At 42.9% G+C, this 16598-nt stretch overlaps 1 protein-coding gene across 5 annotated transcripts in view; it reads right to left on the minus strand.

Moving 5' to 3' along the window:
* The window catches only part of LOC102530385 (radial spoke head 10 homolog B), a 39148-nt gene that overhangs the window by 21187 nt on the left and 1363 nt on the right, over positions 1-16598 (minus strand). For 3 of the 5 annotated variants that reach the window (XM_015244605.3, XM_072943328.1, XM_072943331.1), the window contains exons 2-10: positions 16204-16556; positions 14165-14240; positions 11333-11401; positions 9490-9663; positions 7239-7324; positions 6269-6389; positions 4167-4343; positions 3113-3272; positions 2754-2875 (exon numbers count right to left, since the gene is read on the minus strand). In XM_015244605.3, coding sequence (XP_015100091.2) covers positions 2754-2875; positions 3113-3272; positions 4167-4343; positions 6269-6389; positions 7239-7324; positions 9490-9663; positions 11333-11401; positions 14165-14240; positions 16204-16460 — 1242 coding nt within the window. In that variant the 5' untranslated portion in view covers positions 16461-16556. Of the gene's footprint in view, positions 1-2753; positions 2876-3112; positions 3273-4166; positions 4344-6268; positions 6390-7238; positions 7325-9489; positions 9664-11332; positions 11402-14164; positions 14241-16203; positions 16571-16598 lie in introns of all 5 variants that reach the window. The other 2 variants (XM_072943330.1, XM_072943329.1) reach the window with 2 other exon arrangements.

Here is a 16598-nt window from a genome sequence, read left to right on the forward strand (position 1 = left end):
GATAAAAAGAATAATACATCAACACAAGCGGGGTTCATCCTGCAACTGCAAGGCTGGTTCAGCATCTGGAAACTCAGTGTAATCCATCCCAGGGAGAGGCTGGAGAAGAAAAACCACACGACCTACCACTGCGTTTGACAGAATTTAACATCCAATCACGATAAACGCCCTTAGCAAATCAGGGATAGAAAGGAACTCCTTAACCTGATCAACGGCTACACAAAAACATACAACACTCCCTTAATGCTACGTCTCTGAAATAGGCAGCATGCACACTCATTGCTTTACTCACCTCCCTCTGTCCCCATCACCTTCTAGTACTTTTCCTGGGCCCTCAATGGCCTTAAGCTGCCCCCAGATTCCTCAGACATGCAACCCGGCAGCCTACACATTGTCCTGTTCTCCAAAACCTCATGCCGCAGGTGTCCCCCTCCCAAAGGAAAAATTCAGAAAATGTGGATGAACAGAATCTGGATCCCCACGGAGACAGGAAAGTCCCAGCTGGGCAGCTGCATCAGGCACCTGTCACTCTAACATTAACTCCTGCTTTTTACAATTCAATTCAGTGGGATAAACATGTATCATCTGCCTTACCTAAAGCATTGCTCCAGAGCAGAACACAGAATTTTCTTCCAGAGGCTTAAAATCTAGTGAAGAATGCAAGACGTAGACACAGGAAGTCTCGTGACAGAACAGAGCCACGGAGGAAGGAGAGATGGATTCAAGGAAGAAGCCCCCACAGGGCGCTGTACTTGAACTGAGCCTTGGAGGATGGAAAAATGAGCCATGATTGGCGGGAGCCGGCCCCCAAGTGGTGGTCGGGCCAGGAAGTGGACGGGATGGGCTGGTCCAGGGATGCCGGTGGGGCTGTGTGACCTGGAGCAAGGCTGTTACCTTGCTCTCTCGGCAGGCTCCCTCAAGTGCAAAGTGAATCAACCACAGTTCCAGCCCGAGGCTGCAGGTGGGGTTCGGAGAAGTGAAGGCTTCAGACCCACTCCTGGAGCTCAGGGCTCCATTTCCATGTGCCTGGTCAGGAGGGGGGCGCCGATGAGGCCAGGTCAGAAAGAGATGGGTTGACAGCAGAGCCTAGAAAGCCCTGAAACCAGGAACATGGAATTAACAGCAACGGCAGCTGTCTGGATGAGAGAGGATCTCTCTCGAAGGCTGCAGGCTTGCGTGAGCTTGTCTGGACTGAAACACCAGTAAATGCAGAACCCCTGCTCAAAAAAATGACACCCACATTTTGACAAAATGATTCCAGTAGAAGACAATAAATACATATGACCGCAAGAAAACACTGGATAAACCTAAACTGAGGGACATTCTTCAGGAATAATAATAATTCTTCCTCTGCAAAAGTCTCAAGGTCATGAAAGACATGGCAAGACAGAGGAGCTGTCAGTTTGGAGGACATTAAAGGGACATTTGACGACTCCGTGCAGTGTGGAATCCTGGGACAGGAAAGGAGCATTATAAAATATTATATGGTCATTAAACATTTTTAAAGGTATTCCTGAAGTGTGGGATTACAGGATTCTTTCGATTTCTATGTCCTGTCTCTACAATGTTTGGATTTTCTGTAGAAGCATGTGCTGTTTTTCTAATTATAAAGCAATCAAGATATATTTTTTAAAACACAGGTTTTTTTAAGACCTATGTGTTTTGACATAGAAAGAACTCCAAAGTGGAAAATGAATCAGACAGATAATGTGATCTCTTCTGTTTTGGTAAATCAATATAAATGTTTCTTCATCTCAAAATGACATCGTAAAAGAGTATTTGACGGCAGTGAGTAGCTATCATTAAGCTCCCCACGAAAATAGAGATTGTATTAACAGAAGGAACCATTTCGAGACAGAATGCACAGAAAAAACTGGGAAGGTGCTCACAAGATTTTGTCTGGGTGGAGATTCTCTTTCTTAACTGCATTTTCTAAATTTTCTACAGGTGCTGAGTATTAATTTTGTAACTGGAAAAAGTGGTAAAGATTCCTATTTTTAACAAGAATCTTGCAGCAGATGAAGTGAGTGATACTAGAGGCCTGATTTACAGTGTTGACCAAGGGGACAGAAATGGGGAGGGTGGGGGATGGGCAGTCATCACTTCTAAGGCCCAAAGAACTAGGGGCCAGAGGAGGCAGCGATGAGGAAGGGAAAAGGGGCAAAGATGCTTTGTAGTTCTGAGGTACCGCTGGTCCTCCTACCACAAACAACATCCTCAACAACGGTTTCATCGAAGAATCATACCAAGCCCCCCCGACCCCATCAAAGCCGGGGGACATGATACTCAGGTGTAAATTGGTGGCAGTGATTTGACAGATGTTGATCAACTGCAGTCCAGCTACACATAATTTTTTCCATCTCTAAGTATTTCTAGATTTCTAATATTCTCTAAATTTCTGAAATTCTTTTGAATCCCAGCAGCCCATAACACACAGCAGAACAAATGACCTACAGAGCAGGGTGGCCACAGCCCTGGTCTTCAGACCAAGCGGGCTGGGATGGTGACTTGACTCTACGGGCTCTGGGTAATTCACTGAATCCCCCGATCCGGGCTTCCGTGTTCTCAGGGAGCCTGCTCACCCACAGGGTTGCCTCGTAAATTCAACATGATGACATAATCAGAGCATCTCTTGGGCGTTCAAAGAGACAATACACGACTGCAGTCATCAACTGTGTCTTCCCAGGACCATGGAGAGTCTGCTAATGTTCAAGCCTAAAATACACGTTTCTAACAACACAGAAGGCTTTTACCTGCTTCTTTTCTTCTGGCTGGTCTCTCTCAGGGAACATGTTCAGCACCAAGCTGAGATCCAGCTCAATGCTCAATCCTAACACGGAACTGCTTTCACTGCCATCAAGCTTTCTGATGATTTCTAGCAAATGAGGGAAAACATAGGGGGTACTTGTGAAAAGCAATGTTAAAATGCTTCAACGTTATGTTAAAATAATTTTCCACAGAAGTGTGATACAAAAGTATTCAAAAACCTATAAGAAATCAGTAGCGCCCAGGAAACGTCCATTTCCTGAAATACTAGGTGCATCTGTGATGACGAGAGATCGTGGATGTGATACTTTGATTTGCCTTCAGCTGACAGGTGGACGCTCCCTACCGGTGCTGACGGAGGATCCGAGGGACTGGCTCCTGAGGCCAGGTTCTGAAGGCAGGTCCGGGTAACTTATCAATTCACCTTCAAGATCTGGAAACTCCGCTATGTGGTCATTGCAAAACGGACCATCATACACACGCCCATTCTTGAAAGTTAACCGGCCCTGCAGATAGAAAGGTAGCTTTTTGTACCTTAGGAAAATTCTTCTTAGGAAACCATTGGTAAATGTACATCAGTACCTTTTTCAAGGGTTTGGAGGCTTTGGTTTGTTAAGATCTGTGCTGAGTCCACATAGAATCAGGCTCCTGGGGTCTCAGGTCACCGTGTAAATCCTCGCTCCTCCTCCCAATTCCCCTTCTCTTCTCCTCCTCTCCTCTATCTGCCCCACAATCTCTCCCCAACTTTAAGCACCCCAAGATCACAGAGTGCAGCTTATTAAATATGCTAGTGGCCAGCAGAGTGCCTGTCACAGAATGGAGACTTTCTTGACATTTGTCAAACCCAGGCCAATAGTCAGTCTGACTCAGAGGTGGGCAAATGACCCAATTCAGCTCGGTGAAACTAAGGGCATTCATGGGAAACTTCTCTGTAAAGAGTTTCTCCTCTCCTTCTACTTAGTGTAGTATGTAGGTGTGAAGCCTTGGAACCACAGCAGCTACCTTACAGTCATGAGGGAGGGGCAGCATAAGAGTGAAGCTGACATGGTAGGAGACATGGATAGATGGAAGAGAGACCCTGACACCACTGAGCTGCTGAATCAAACCAGCCCTGAAACCCACATTATTCTTTATCATTTATGGAAGATTAAGCTAGATTTTGTTACTTGCAAACAAAAGCACTGCAACATGTGCACACGCGCACACACACGCAATACAAACTAATAAAGAACCTCTAAATATACAGAAAATTGATGATGCATTGGAAATTATTTTAAATTATATGTAAGCATCTTAACAAAAGCTAACCTATGCAAAAATGGATGGTGAATTTTACTAGGTAGAGAATGACACACCTTTACATTATCTTTAAAATGTAACCTTCCCAGGTCTGGACTTACCATGCCATGTTTTTTGTTGGAAACCCATTCTCCTTCATACATGGCTCCACTGGCATAGTAAAACTTCCCATGGCCGTGACGGGCCCCCTTTACAAACTCTCCTATGTATTCATTTCTCAAAGGATACTGGGAGTAGGGGATTCTCTTTAGAAACCATGTGTGTGTTCCAAAGCCATTCTGAAAAGAAAGCAAATCCCCATGAGACTTGCTTAGAATGTTTCCTCTGTTAACCTGAATCCACTTAAAATTACGTACAGATCAGACACAGGACTCATGTGAAGGGGCAAAGAGCCTGGACGCTGGAGTCACACAGACTTGGGTTCAGTCTCAGCTCGGCTACTTCCTAACCAGCCTTCTGACCTAAGGCTAATTAGGTGAGTAGAGCGTGTACTGAGCATACACGAGGCCCTGGGTTCAGTCCCCAGTACCTCCTTAAAAAAGATAATGTATATAAAGTGACTGGCTTAATATTGATTATTTTAATTATTATTTTAAATTTTATTTATTTTTAACATACAGATTGATAAAAATATCCCCTCCTCAATCCCACTTTCCAGAGGTAACCACTAGCTGGGTTTGAAAAACCACTGCTATTTTCCCCAGGCACAGTCATACTAAATCAACATATTATATGCAAACATAAATACATATATAATTTTTTGAACAATGGAATGCTCCTATATATATATATCATTCTATAACTTCTGAGTATATAGTGAAAAGAACAGAGCGCTGGAAATCAAATAAATATTTGTACACACATGTTCAGAGCAGCAGCATTTGCAATATCCAAAAGGTGGACGCAACCGAAGTGTCCACTGAGGAATAAATGGATAAACAAAATGTGGTCTGTCCATACAGTGGAATATTATTCAGCCTTAAAAAGGAAGGGAATTCTGACACCTGCAAAGGATGGATGTACCTTGAGGACATTATATTAAGTGAAAGAAGCCAGTCACGAAAGGCTAAATACTGTATGATTCCACTCTGATAAGGTACCTGGAGGAGTCAAATTCACAGAGACAGAAAGTAGAATGGTGGTTGCCAGGGGCCGAGGGAGACAGAAGTGGGGAGTTACTGTTCAATAGCTACAGAGTCTCAGTTTCGCAAAATGAAGAGTTCCTTGGATGGACGGTGGTGATGGCTGCCCAACAGCATGAATGTACTTAACACTGTACTGTCTACACTTAAAAATGGTTCAGACGGGATATGTATTTTACTACTATTAAAACTTAAAAGACGAGGAAGTGGACTGGCTATACTCATATCAGAAAAAGTAGACTTCAGAGGAATAAAAGTCATCAGGGTTAAAAGAGCATCATTATAAAATGATAAAAAGGGTGGCCAACTCACCAAGAAGGCATAAAATCCTAAAGGTGTATACACACACCAACAGAGCATCAAGGCAGATGGGGCAAAGACTGACAGATCTGAGAGGAGAAACAGACACACCTACAGTCACATTCGGACGCGTCAGCACTCCTGTTGTCTCAGAAATGGGGAGAAAAAGTAGACAGAAAATGAGCAATGACGCAGAAAACCTGAGCAACACTACCAACCATCCTGACCTGCCCAGCATCTAGAGAAAACTTCACTCAGCCAAAGCAGAAACACATGTGACGTTCACCAAGACAGACCAAGATGAACACCAACGTGTTGAAAAGAAATGCAATCAGACAGAGTATGTTCTCTGACCACAGTGGAATTAAACAAACAAAAAACAGAAACATATCTGGGAAAATGCCCAAATAGTTGGAAATTAAACAACATACTTCAAAATAATTTATTAGCAAAAGAGGAAGTCATGGGGAAATTAGAAAATATTTTGAAATGAACAAAAAATAAAACATAATATATAAAAATCAGTGGGATACAGACAAAGCAGTGCTAAGAGGAAAAACTGTAGTAGTAAATGTTTACAATAGAAAAGAAGAATCATCTCAAATCGATACAGCATCAATTTAATTCTAGGAAAAGAGCAAATTAAACCCAAAGCATGCAGGAGGAAAGTAATAACAAAGAGCAAGTATCAACTGAATTGAAAACTGAGAAACATCAGAGAAAGTAAAACGTGAGAGGAGCTAAAACCAGCTGCACGGTACCTGGATGCCCCTATCCCACTGGCCGGTGTACTCTTCGTTGGTGGTCAGCCACCTCATCCTGCCCTCCCCGTGCCGCACGTTGTTTTCCCACTGTCCTTCATAGATGTTTCCAGATTTGTAACTAGGACCAACCCCCCCAAAAAAACAATTAAGAACAGTTATCTCATATATAACATTTAATTGTTTTTTAAGATTTTGTTTTTGGGGCTGAGGTAACCAGGTTTGTTCTTTTCTTTTTTTAATGGAGGCACTGGGGATGGAACCCAGGACCTCGTGCACGCCAAGCGCACACTCTACCACTGAGCTTTACCCTCCCCCCAACAATGTTTACTTTTATTGGGACTTTCTTAACCTTTCTTCCTAAACACCTTTGAAGAATACCACCTTGCACCCACACGGCCTTCCTGGGGTTTCAGCTCCATGGGTAGGCCTGTGGTCAGTAAAAATGATCGTCCTAGGAGGCAGAGTAAGTCATTTTATTAAACCTTCTGATTATTTAATGAGGTGGCAAGGCAGATAAGAACAGGGTTTTTTAATCTTTTAAAAATAACTCCCTATAGCATTATGACTAGTTAAATATTTTCGCCCCCAAATATGTTAAGCCTTAAAATATAATGCTGTGTGCTCAATCTCAAATCAAGCCAGCATGTCAACATTCCTCAGAAAACGTACAATTAATGCGGGAGATCTGTGATTAATCCAGGGGACAAAGAGGCAGTTTCCACATGTAATAAAGTGAAACAGTAACGATTAGACATCATATTTAATATGGTGTTTTTCTAAATTTTCTGCAGAATATTTCATCACTGTGCAGATTATACTGGGGCTAATGTAAATACCCACCCTGCTTATATAGAAAATGTGTTCTCTGTAAGTCCTGCCCCTTATGTCTAAATAGCCTAAGTGAAAATTACCTGGGCCCACAAACTCTTTTCACCAACACCCCAAACACGGCAGCGGTGATACCTACCATCTAACCCCCCAGCCCTGTTTGATGTTGTACACCCAGTCGCCCTCGTACCAGGAGGTGCCGTCTTGGTTGTAATAAATGGAGCCCTAGAACAAAGAATATCATTTTATAAAAACCAAGCCTCAAAAAGCAAATTTTTTTAAGGTAAAGATAAAAATGTACAAATTTAAGGAGCGAGCCTAAATGAAACAGAAGTCAGTGTCATACTTAGGCAAGACAGATAGTCCATATTATGTTTCTGTTTTGTGATCAAGAATATGGTAAATTGAGCAACCTAACTGACCAATGACAGATGATGATAAAGAAGATATGCGTGTACACACACACACACACACACACACACACACACACACACACACACACGTGGAATATTACTCAGCCATGAAAAAGAATGAAATAATGCCATCTGCAACAACATGGGTGGACTTAGAGATCATCATACAAAGTGAAATCAGAGAGAAAGGCAAATATCATATGATCTCACTTATATGTGGAATCTTTTTTAAAAATGGTACAAATGAACTTATTTACAAAAGAGAAAGAGACTCACAGACATAGGAAACAAACATGATTACCAGGGGGAACAGAGGGAGAGATATATTAGGAATTTGGGATTAGCAGACACAGACTACAGTATATAAAATAAACAAGGTCCTAACGTAAAGCACAGGGAGCAATATTCAGTATCTTGTAATAAATTATCATGAAAAAGAATCCTAAAAAGAATACATATATATATATATACGTATATATATGTGTGTGTATACGTATATATATGTGTATATATATATATATAACTGAGTCATTTTTCTGTACATCAGAAGCTAACACAACATTGCAAATCAACTCTACTTCAATTTTAAAAAATGGTAAGGTGCCCACCAAGCAAGAATGAGATGTTACAAATCAATTAATCCTTAAGAACAAAGTATCACATGAAGGCATGAAATGACTACAGCCATTATATTCAGTATATTCATTATATTCAGTAACCAGAAGTTAAATAAATACCTAAAGAAATCCTGTTTTGTTGTCACCTAAAGGTGACTGAAGGCACCTCTCTTTTGTGTACCAAAACCGTTTTACTTATTTTACTGTCCCTGAGCGTAAGTGAACATGGCACTTTGATGACTCCTTTCAGGGCGTGGTACCAGCCACTGTGCAAGGTATTCAGATCTACACTGAATGCCCTCAGATTGCTTGTTTATTCACTGGCTTATGTCTGTGTGTGTGTGTGTGTTTGTGTGTGATTCTTCTATCTTCTTCCTCATTATCAAACTAATCTGTTCCTCCCTACAACCACCCTGGTGCCTCCATCTAGACGTTACCATCCCCCACCCCACCAACATGTCAGAACTGATCTGCTACAAGCTCAAAACACAGAATCCAAGGGAACTGTCTAAATCTGAGTAAAGTGACCATTATAATGACAGACTTTTTCTTTTCTTATGACATTTTCTATGAACACTGCTCCAGTATTTTATCATCCTATGCAAAAGTGAGACAGTACCCAAAATGACAACCTTGCTTATAAGTGGCTATAACCTACATTTGCTGGTGAGAATGTAAAACGGTGCAGCCACCATGGAAAACAGTTGGGTGGCTCCTCAAAATGTTAAACGTTGAGTTACCGTAAGACCCAACAACTCCATTCCTAGGTGTATACCCAGAAGAACTGAAAATAGGTACTCAAATCTTTTCACTCATAGTCACAGCAGCATTACTGACAGTAGCCAAAAGAGGGAAACATCCAATGAATAAGTGGATAAACAAAATGTGGTACATCCATACTGTGGAATATTATTTAGCCATAAAAAAGAATGAACTACCTACAGCACAGATGAACCTCAAAAGGGTGATCCTCAGTGAAAGAAGCCAGACACAAAAGGTCACATATTGTATGATTCCATTTACATAAGATGTCCAGAATAGGTGAACCCATAGGGACATAAAGTAGGTCAGTGGTTTCCTGGGGCTGGGAAGGGAGTGGGGAAAAACTGCCTAACGGGTGTGGGGTTTTGTTTTGGAGTCAGGAAAATGTTTAGGGATGAGACAGAGGTGGAAGCTGCACAATATGGTGAATGTACTAAATGCCACTGAATTGTTCATTCCAAAATGGTTAATTTCACGTGACGTGAAGTTCACCTCAGTAAACAAAAAGTGAGCAGACCTTTAACAGCCCCACTACTTCCCGCCCTCCGTGTCTGCACATTCTATTCACAGATGGGGGCCACGTGGCTGCCTCACCCACCTTCCCATGTCTCTTGCCGTGGCACTGGTGGCCGATGTAGGACACGGGCTGAGTGCCGCACTTGAATATGCCAAACCCGTTCCTCATGCTGTTGAGCACTTCTCCTTCGTAGGTGCTGCCGTCCAGCCACGTGTAGATGCCATGGTTCATGGGGAGGTTCTTCACAAAGTCCCCCTGGGGCAAAAATGCCATCAGAGTGGCGGGAAGAAAGCAGTAAGGAGAGCCCTCACCTGTGAGCGTCCTTGACTGCAAACATCACTCCAACCTCTCTTCCCATGAAAACAGGTGGATAGCTCACCTGCCTCCCCAGCTTCCACCTCCTCCTCCCTTCTCTACACGCCCATCCTCCCTCGCCTGATCTGCCACCGGGCAGAAGCCCAGGTGGAATAAACTAACAGGAAACCTGTGTGCAGACCAAGATCCAAGAAGCTAGCAGGTGACATGGTGCAGTGGTGGCTTCCAAGCCTCACCATGGGAGCTTTAGATTCTGGAACGTACCTTGAGGAGGCTAATTCACTGGCCCCATAAACCCTCTTGACTGGGCTGGTGGCAGGGGGGCCAGGGGTGTGGGTAGGGGTCTGTGTCTGCAAGAATGAGCCCCACCTGACTTCCAGAGATGTGAACCAGAGGCCCAGGCCAGGAGGCGGGTGTCTGGAGGGAAGGGAGTTTCCCGGCAGAGGCTGCCCTGAAACCATGGTTGGGACCCAGTCCTCCAGCTCCCCTGGGCTTCAGACCTTCTCTCTGCTCCGTGACAGTGAAGGTGGACCCTCCCCTCGCTCTCCCTCCACCTCGTCTCCCACTACCTAGGCCAGTTAGGCATCCTCTTGGCCCAGACTTGCCTGTTTCCCTCACCTGGCTGTTATTTGAATATGTGCTTTCTGTGCCTCTGTTTTAAATACCTTCATTACAACTTACAAACACCATCACATAAGCAGCTCTACAACTGCAACTTTCAGAACAGTGTTTCAGGCACACACGCTGTGGGTAGGGGTTGAAACCGGTGCCCATTCTGGGAGGCACTGATTTAAAAATATATATTCCCTTGAACCCAACAAGACAGGCTAAGTGAAACCCACACAATGGAACACAAGCAGCCCGTAAAAATAGGCACATCTGGCTGAATGGACAGTATTTCAGCTCTAGGAAATAAAAGTGCAGAAGAGAGCGTGTAACAAACCATTTGTTGTAAAAAAAAAAAATGGGAGAGACTAAACATATGCACATATGCTGGCCATGCCCAGAGCACACAGAACGCCTCTAGAACATCCAGACCAAACTGGTGACAATTTAGAGGGTCCCGTGCAGTAACGAGTTCCTTTGGTTTTGTGCCTTTCTTTTAACCCATATGCTGAGCTACTTTTATGAAACTAGTGTGTTTAACTGGGGGAACCTGACCATTAAATCTCATACTTAATAAATGCTGGAGAGGTGTGGAGAAAAGGGAACCCTCCTACACTGCTGCTGGGAATGTAGTTTGGTGCAGCCATTATGGAAAACAGTAGGAAGAGTCCTCAAAAGACTAAAAATAGACTTAACCATATGATCCAGCAATCCCACTCTGGCCATACATCTGGAGGGAACTCTAATTCAAAAAGACACCTGCACCCCCAATGTTCACAGCAGCTCTATTTACAGTAGCCAAGACATGGAAACCACCTAAATGTCCATCAACAGATGACTGGATAAAGAAGTTGTGGTATATTTATAGAATGGAATACTATTCAGCCATTAAAAAGGGGGAAATAATGCCATTTGCAGCAACATGGATGGACCTGAAGATCGTCATTCTGGGAAAAAAAAAACAAACTTCATACTTAGGAGTATAATGCATTATATGCTTTACCTCATATTTCAGTCCATCGGCCCAGACATAAGTCCCTTGTCCATGCAGGAGTCCTTCTGAAAACATACCCTTCAAAACAGAACAACAACAAACCCTTAGGCTCGATCTTGATTTTATACAACTGCCGCCCATGGACTCCACTTAGAACAGAGACACGTTCACCAGAAATTAACACAACATTGTAAACCGACTGCACTTGAATTAACAAAAATAAAGAACGGGGCCACATTCCACAGATCTGCTCACCTAGTGTTCAGCTTGGAGCTGGCCCGCACTGGCGTCCATCTGTTCTAAAAAGGATCCAAGGAGGAGTCCCCCAAAAACCCAATTCCCTACAGTTTATACCAGGCAGCGCTGTGCAGCTGTGACACGGAGCTGTAAATTCAGGCTTCCTCTGCCAACTAAGCTATTGGAAAATTCTATAGTTCAAAAGAACATCATATGCTTCAGGCTTTGTGTTCCAAAGTTTAAGGGTTTTGGAAAATTATTTAGACTAGACAGGCCTGGTTAAAACCATTATGTGGATATCAGAAAGGATGACATTTGTGAACTTTACACTTCGTTTTCCTTACTGGGAATTAGCGGTGCGTGTGTGTGCACATTCACATATACGTGTATGTACACAATATACAGTTGTCAGTGTTGTTCATTATGGAGTGTCTACTGTTTTTGTATGTGAATTAGTTGTTAAAAACTTGACATAGCTACACGTCTAAATGCAACCAGAGGAAACAAGGATAGAATTACATCCAGTTCTTTTTCAAAATCACCTTGTTAGAGGAGGTGGGGTCAAGGCTTGGCAGCTGGGGAGAATCGAGAATCGAGAATCGATGTCAACAGTGCACTAAGTCAGTGATTCTCAAACCCTACAATGCATTAGAGTCGGGTGGGGGGCGGTGAAAACACTGCTCAGCCCACTTCCCACCATGGAGATTCTGATTCACCAGATCTGAGCTGGGACCTGAGAATTTGCAGTTTGAAAAAATTCCCAGGTGCTGCTGCTTGTCCCTGGGAACCCGCTTTGCTAACCACCACCCTAACCTCAGGAGCAAGAAGACCATTAGAGCATCTACCCTGGTTCACGTGGGCGCACGTCAGGCCGGGCTGGTGCTCGGGAACTGGGGGGAAGCCACGATTTTGCGGATGCAGGCTGCGGCTCTTGGCTGGACTGGGGAATCAACTGTGGTCGTGATGAGCAGCATTTTTAACAAACTAGAACGCAAAGGATGGCACCCATCCACGTGGGGAGGGTAAGTGCTTTGTGACAGGCTTGTTTGGATGGTCTCTCTTTAGGAGGTTGTGATGTGAACGCGTGACAGACCACAGCTGACCCATGTGGGGCACGGGCCTACTGTTGGTTCCCCCTCCCCTACAGTTTAAAGGAGATGGGGGCGGGGCGGGTGTAGCTCTGTGGTAGAGCCTGTGCTGAGCATGTGAGGTCCTGGGTTCAATCCCCGGTGCCTCCTCTAAAATAAACAAACAAACAAACAAACATAATTATTCCTCCCCCCAAAAATAAAAAAATTAAAAAGGAGATCGAGCTAATTGATTGTTCTTTAATCAAAACAACTGGAGGGTAGGGGAGTTTACAGAGCAAGCTGCTGGCAGTGAGGGAGGGGCTCCTCTAGAAACAGAGGGATGTTTGCTCCCCATCAGGGGGAGGGGTGAGGCCAGACTCGAGCTACCGGGTAACTGCGAACCTGAAGGGATCCAGCCAAGCACCCAGACGAGGCTGTCATCACGTCCTCAGCCGACCAGGAGGGGTTAACCCCGTGGGAACAAGCACTAGGTACCTCGGCATTACATACACATCGGTGCCTCCCAGGAGCACGATCGATCGTGATGAAAGAAGACTCCAGTCAGGATAAAGAAACACTATGAATGCCGAAACCAGCAGAGGCCAGACGGTACAGTCATTTTTATATTATTCAGCCGTGATTGATGGTGTTTTTAAGAGTTTTTACGACACGGGAAAATGAACACGTTGTAGGTTAAAGGGAAAACCTGGGGCACTGAAACCTCTGCCTTTTAACCTCAACTACGAAAATATGTTCTCCTACAATAAGCACATATTTCTTTGATAATCTGAACAAATGGATGGATGGATGGATGGATGCGTCCACTGTGATATTATTGATAAGGGCAAAAAATGAAAACACACCAAAAGTATCTAACAATCAGGGTACAGTTCTGAATGGTAAATTAAAACACCATGTGATATTTAAAATAGTAATTATGGAGGAGGGGATGGGGAGTTAGTGTTTAATGGGGACAGAGTCTGGGATGATGAGGAAGTTCTGGAGATGGACGGTGGCGATGGTTGTACAACAATGTGAATGTACTTAAAGCTACTGACCTTTCACTTAAAAACGGTCTATTTAATGTGTATTTTACCAAACAAAAAAAACTCTTTTAAGTTATAAAAACCAGGCATCAATACAGCAATGCGTTCCTGAGGGAAAAAAGATTCAAGACATGACCCACACAATTACTATGCCCAGGTAACAACACTGCTACATCCATTCAAGGAATAAAAGGGACACAGCAAACTGAAAACACTTATGGCAAAAGGATGATGATACTGGGATTTTACCATTTGTTATTTACTTCACTGACGTTAATGTGGTTTGTACAATAAAACTTGGGAAAAGGTAAAAAAAAAAAAAAAAGGTAAAATGACCACTTCAGTTGTACCAAGTTATGTTTTAACAGTAAAATGTGTACTCTCGGCCCAAAATAAAATCATCATTAAGTACTTCCAATTTCTTTTGAAGAATCAATGGGCTTTACCCCACACAGTCGTCCCCTCCAGCCCCCAAACGTGTAACTCACGTGGTAGGTACCGCCTCCTTGAAAGACGGCAAAGCCTTCCCCCTCGTACCGTCCGTGGACTTTTCCCCCTTCATAGCTGCAACAAAATAAATGAAACGTAGCACAGTGAACTACATTCAATTTCTTGTAATAACCTATAATGAAAAAGAATCTGAAAATGTATGTATATTTAGATATATAACTGAATCAGTCTGCTGTACACTTGAAACTAACACAACATTGTAAATCAACTATCCTTCAATGTTTAAAAATTCTAATGTTACAATATGAGGAAACTACTTAAACATAATAGACCATTCACGGAAAAAAAAATACCTTATATGATTTTTAAGAATGAAATATTGAAGTTAATTCCGTTAAAATCAGGAGCATGATGGGATTCCTGCTTTGACCACCAAATATTCAATAGTGTTTTAGTGCTTCTAATTCATGCAGAAGGTCAAGAAACAAATAATTGATGTGTAAATATTGAAGAGTTAGGAAATTATTTTAATTTAAAGATTAGGTGATTATTTACCCATAAAACCCAAAAAGACTTTATTCAAATTAATGTGTGGTGGTGGTAAGCTGTGAGAGGGAGGTGATTCACTCTTAAGATAACTTTGCATTATCTCATTCATCAGAATGAATACACAGCATTTCAGTAATTAAAAACAATGAATAACGAAAATGCAAAAGATTCTTTTTTTTTTTTGGTAGGGGGAAGTAATTAGGTTTAGTTATCTATTTATCTTAAGGGAGGGACCGGGGATTGAACCCAGGACCTCATGCATGCTAAGCATGTGCTCTACCACTGAGCTATACCCTCCCTGCTAAGAAAATGTAAAGGATTCTTAAAAAGAATTCACAATAGCTCAATGCAGTGCTGTCAGCGACGGCCCCCCTCACCCCCAAAACATGCATACACGTTTCCTGGATCCTGACCTGCTCTGAGTCCCTCTTGTGTCAGGGCAACTGCAGGTCCCACCTTCCCTGAACACATTCAGAGCAGATGCTGACACTCTGCTGAACGTCCCTAAAAACAGCACAACGTGGGTCATGGTCAGGCACGGCCTATTCCAACCATATTTCACACTTCCCCAGATACTTCTGTAATGCTCGACCCAGAGCTGGCACACAGCACCTCATTCATAAACAGTCGCGGACATCATTCAAGCTCTAAATCTGGATGGAGCACCTGCAGGGCCTCAGGTCTGCTGTTTGAACCTCTGGGTGTCTCTGCTCCCAAGGAAGTTTCAGCCTGGCAGAGAAGCTGGGACTTGTGAACAAATCATAGTAATTCATACAGAATACAGATGTAATACATACTACGTATATAGTAACACATAACAGAAAGTGATAAGGATGATAAAAAAAAGTTTCAAGGAAAGTTACTTCTTTCTGGGAAGAATTACAGGAAAAGAGTGGGTGGGATCTGGTCAATCAGAAACGAGGGACAGGGGCAGAGTACAGCTCAGTGGCAGAGCGCATGTTTAGCATCCACAAGGTCCTGGGTTGAATCTCCAGTACCTCCTCTAAAAATAAACCTAATTACCTTCCTCCACCATGAAAATAAGGTAATTAAATAATACAATAATAAATAAATAAAATATTTTTTAAAAAAAGAAATTGAGGCTCAGAAAGGTTCGGCAATGGGGTTAATGTCACACAGCTAAGACACAAATCCAGATAACTGCACTTCAAGTCCCGCAGTCATGGCTTTGGGACACAGGGAGTTTGAAGTTCAGTAGATGATGTCCAGGAGGGAGATAAAAATTTGAACCTAAAACTCTAGGAGAGAGAACAGTGCTGAAGTCATAGATTTTCACAGTCACCTAGGGAGACAGAGGTAAAGCTACAATGTGAGATGACTGACAGAGGGGACGGAGAGCATGAAAGTGGTAGAACAGGGAGATGCAGCTCATTAAAATCGCCTTTTAGGGGTGGGGATACAGCTCAGTGCTAGAGCGCATGCTTAGCACGCACAAGGTCTTGGGGTCAATCTCCAGTACCTCCATTTAAAAAAAAAAGAGTAAAAAAATTTTTTTAATAAAAATCACCTTTCTACCATGAGTTTGGTCAGAGTGGGCTCTTCATACTGGGTGGTATGTTCATTCTGCGGATTTTCATTTACGGACTCTCTCTTGAGCCCCGGTTCCTTGAGCTGCACATCCAGGGGTGGTGAAGCACCTGGGGGCATATCTTGACTCACAGAGTTGCCATCTTGTTTGGAAAACGCTGGGTAATTGGACACAGACAAGGGAGAGCGGGCAGACTTATCCCCTTTTTTGTCTGCTCTTTTCTTTTCCTTCACCATGGTTTTTAGAAGACCTCTGTTTTACTTTACATGTATATGAATCAAATGACTCCTTCGGTTGAAAGCTGTTTGTTTCAAGACGTCAATGAGTTTTATCTGAAAAACAAAAACTACATCTCTAAAATACTTAAGGGTTTC

The sequence above is a fragment of the Vicugna pacos genome, chromosome 18 (genome assembly GCF_048564905.1).
Source record: "Vicugna pacos chromosome 18, VicPac4, whole genome shotgun sequence".
NCBI classification, from domain to species: domain Eukaryota; kingdom Metazoa; phylum Chordata; class Mammalia; order Artiodactyla; family Camelidae; genus Vicugna; species Vicugna pacos.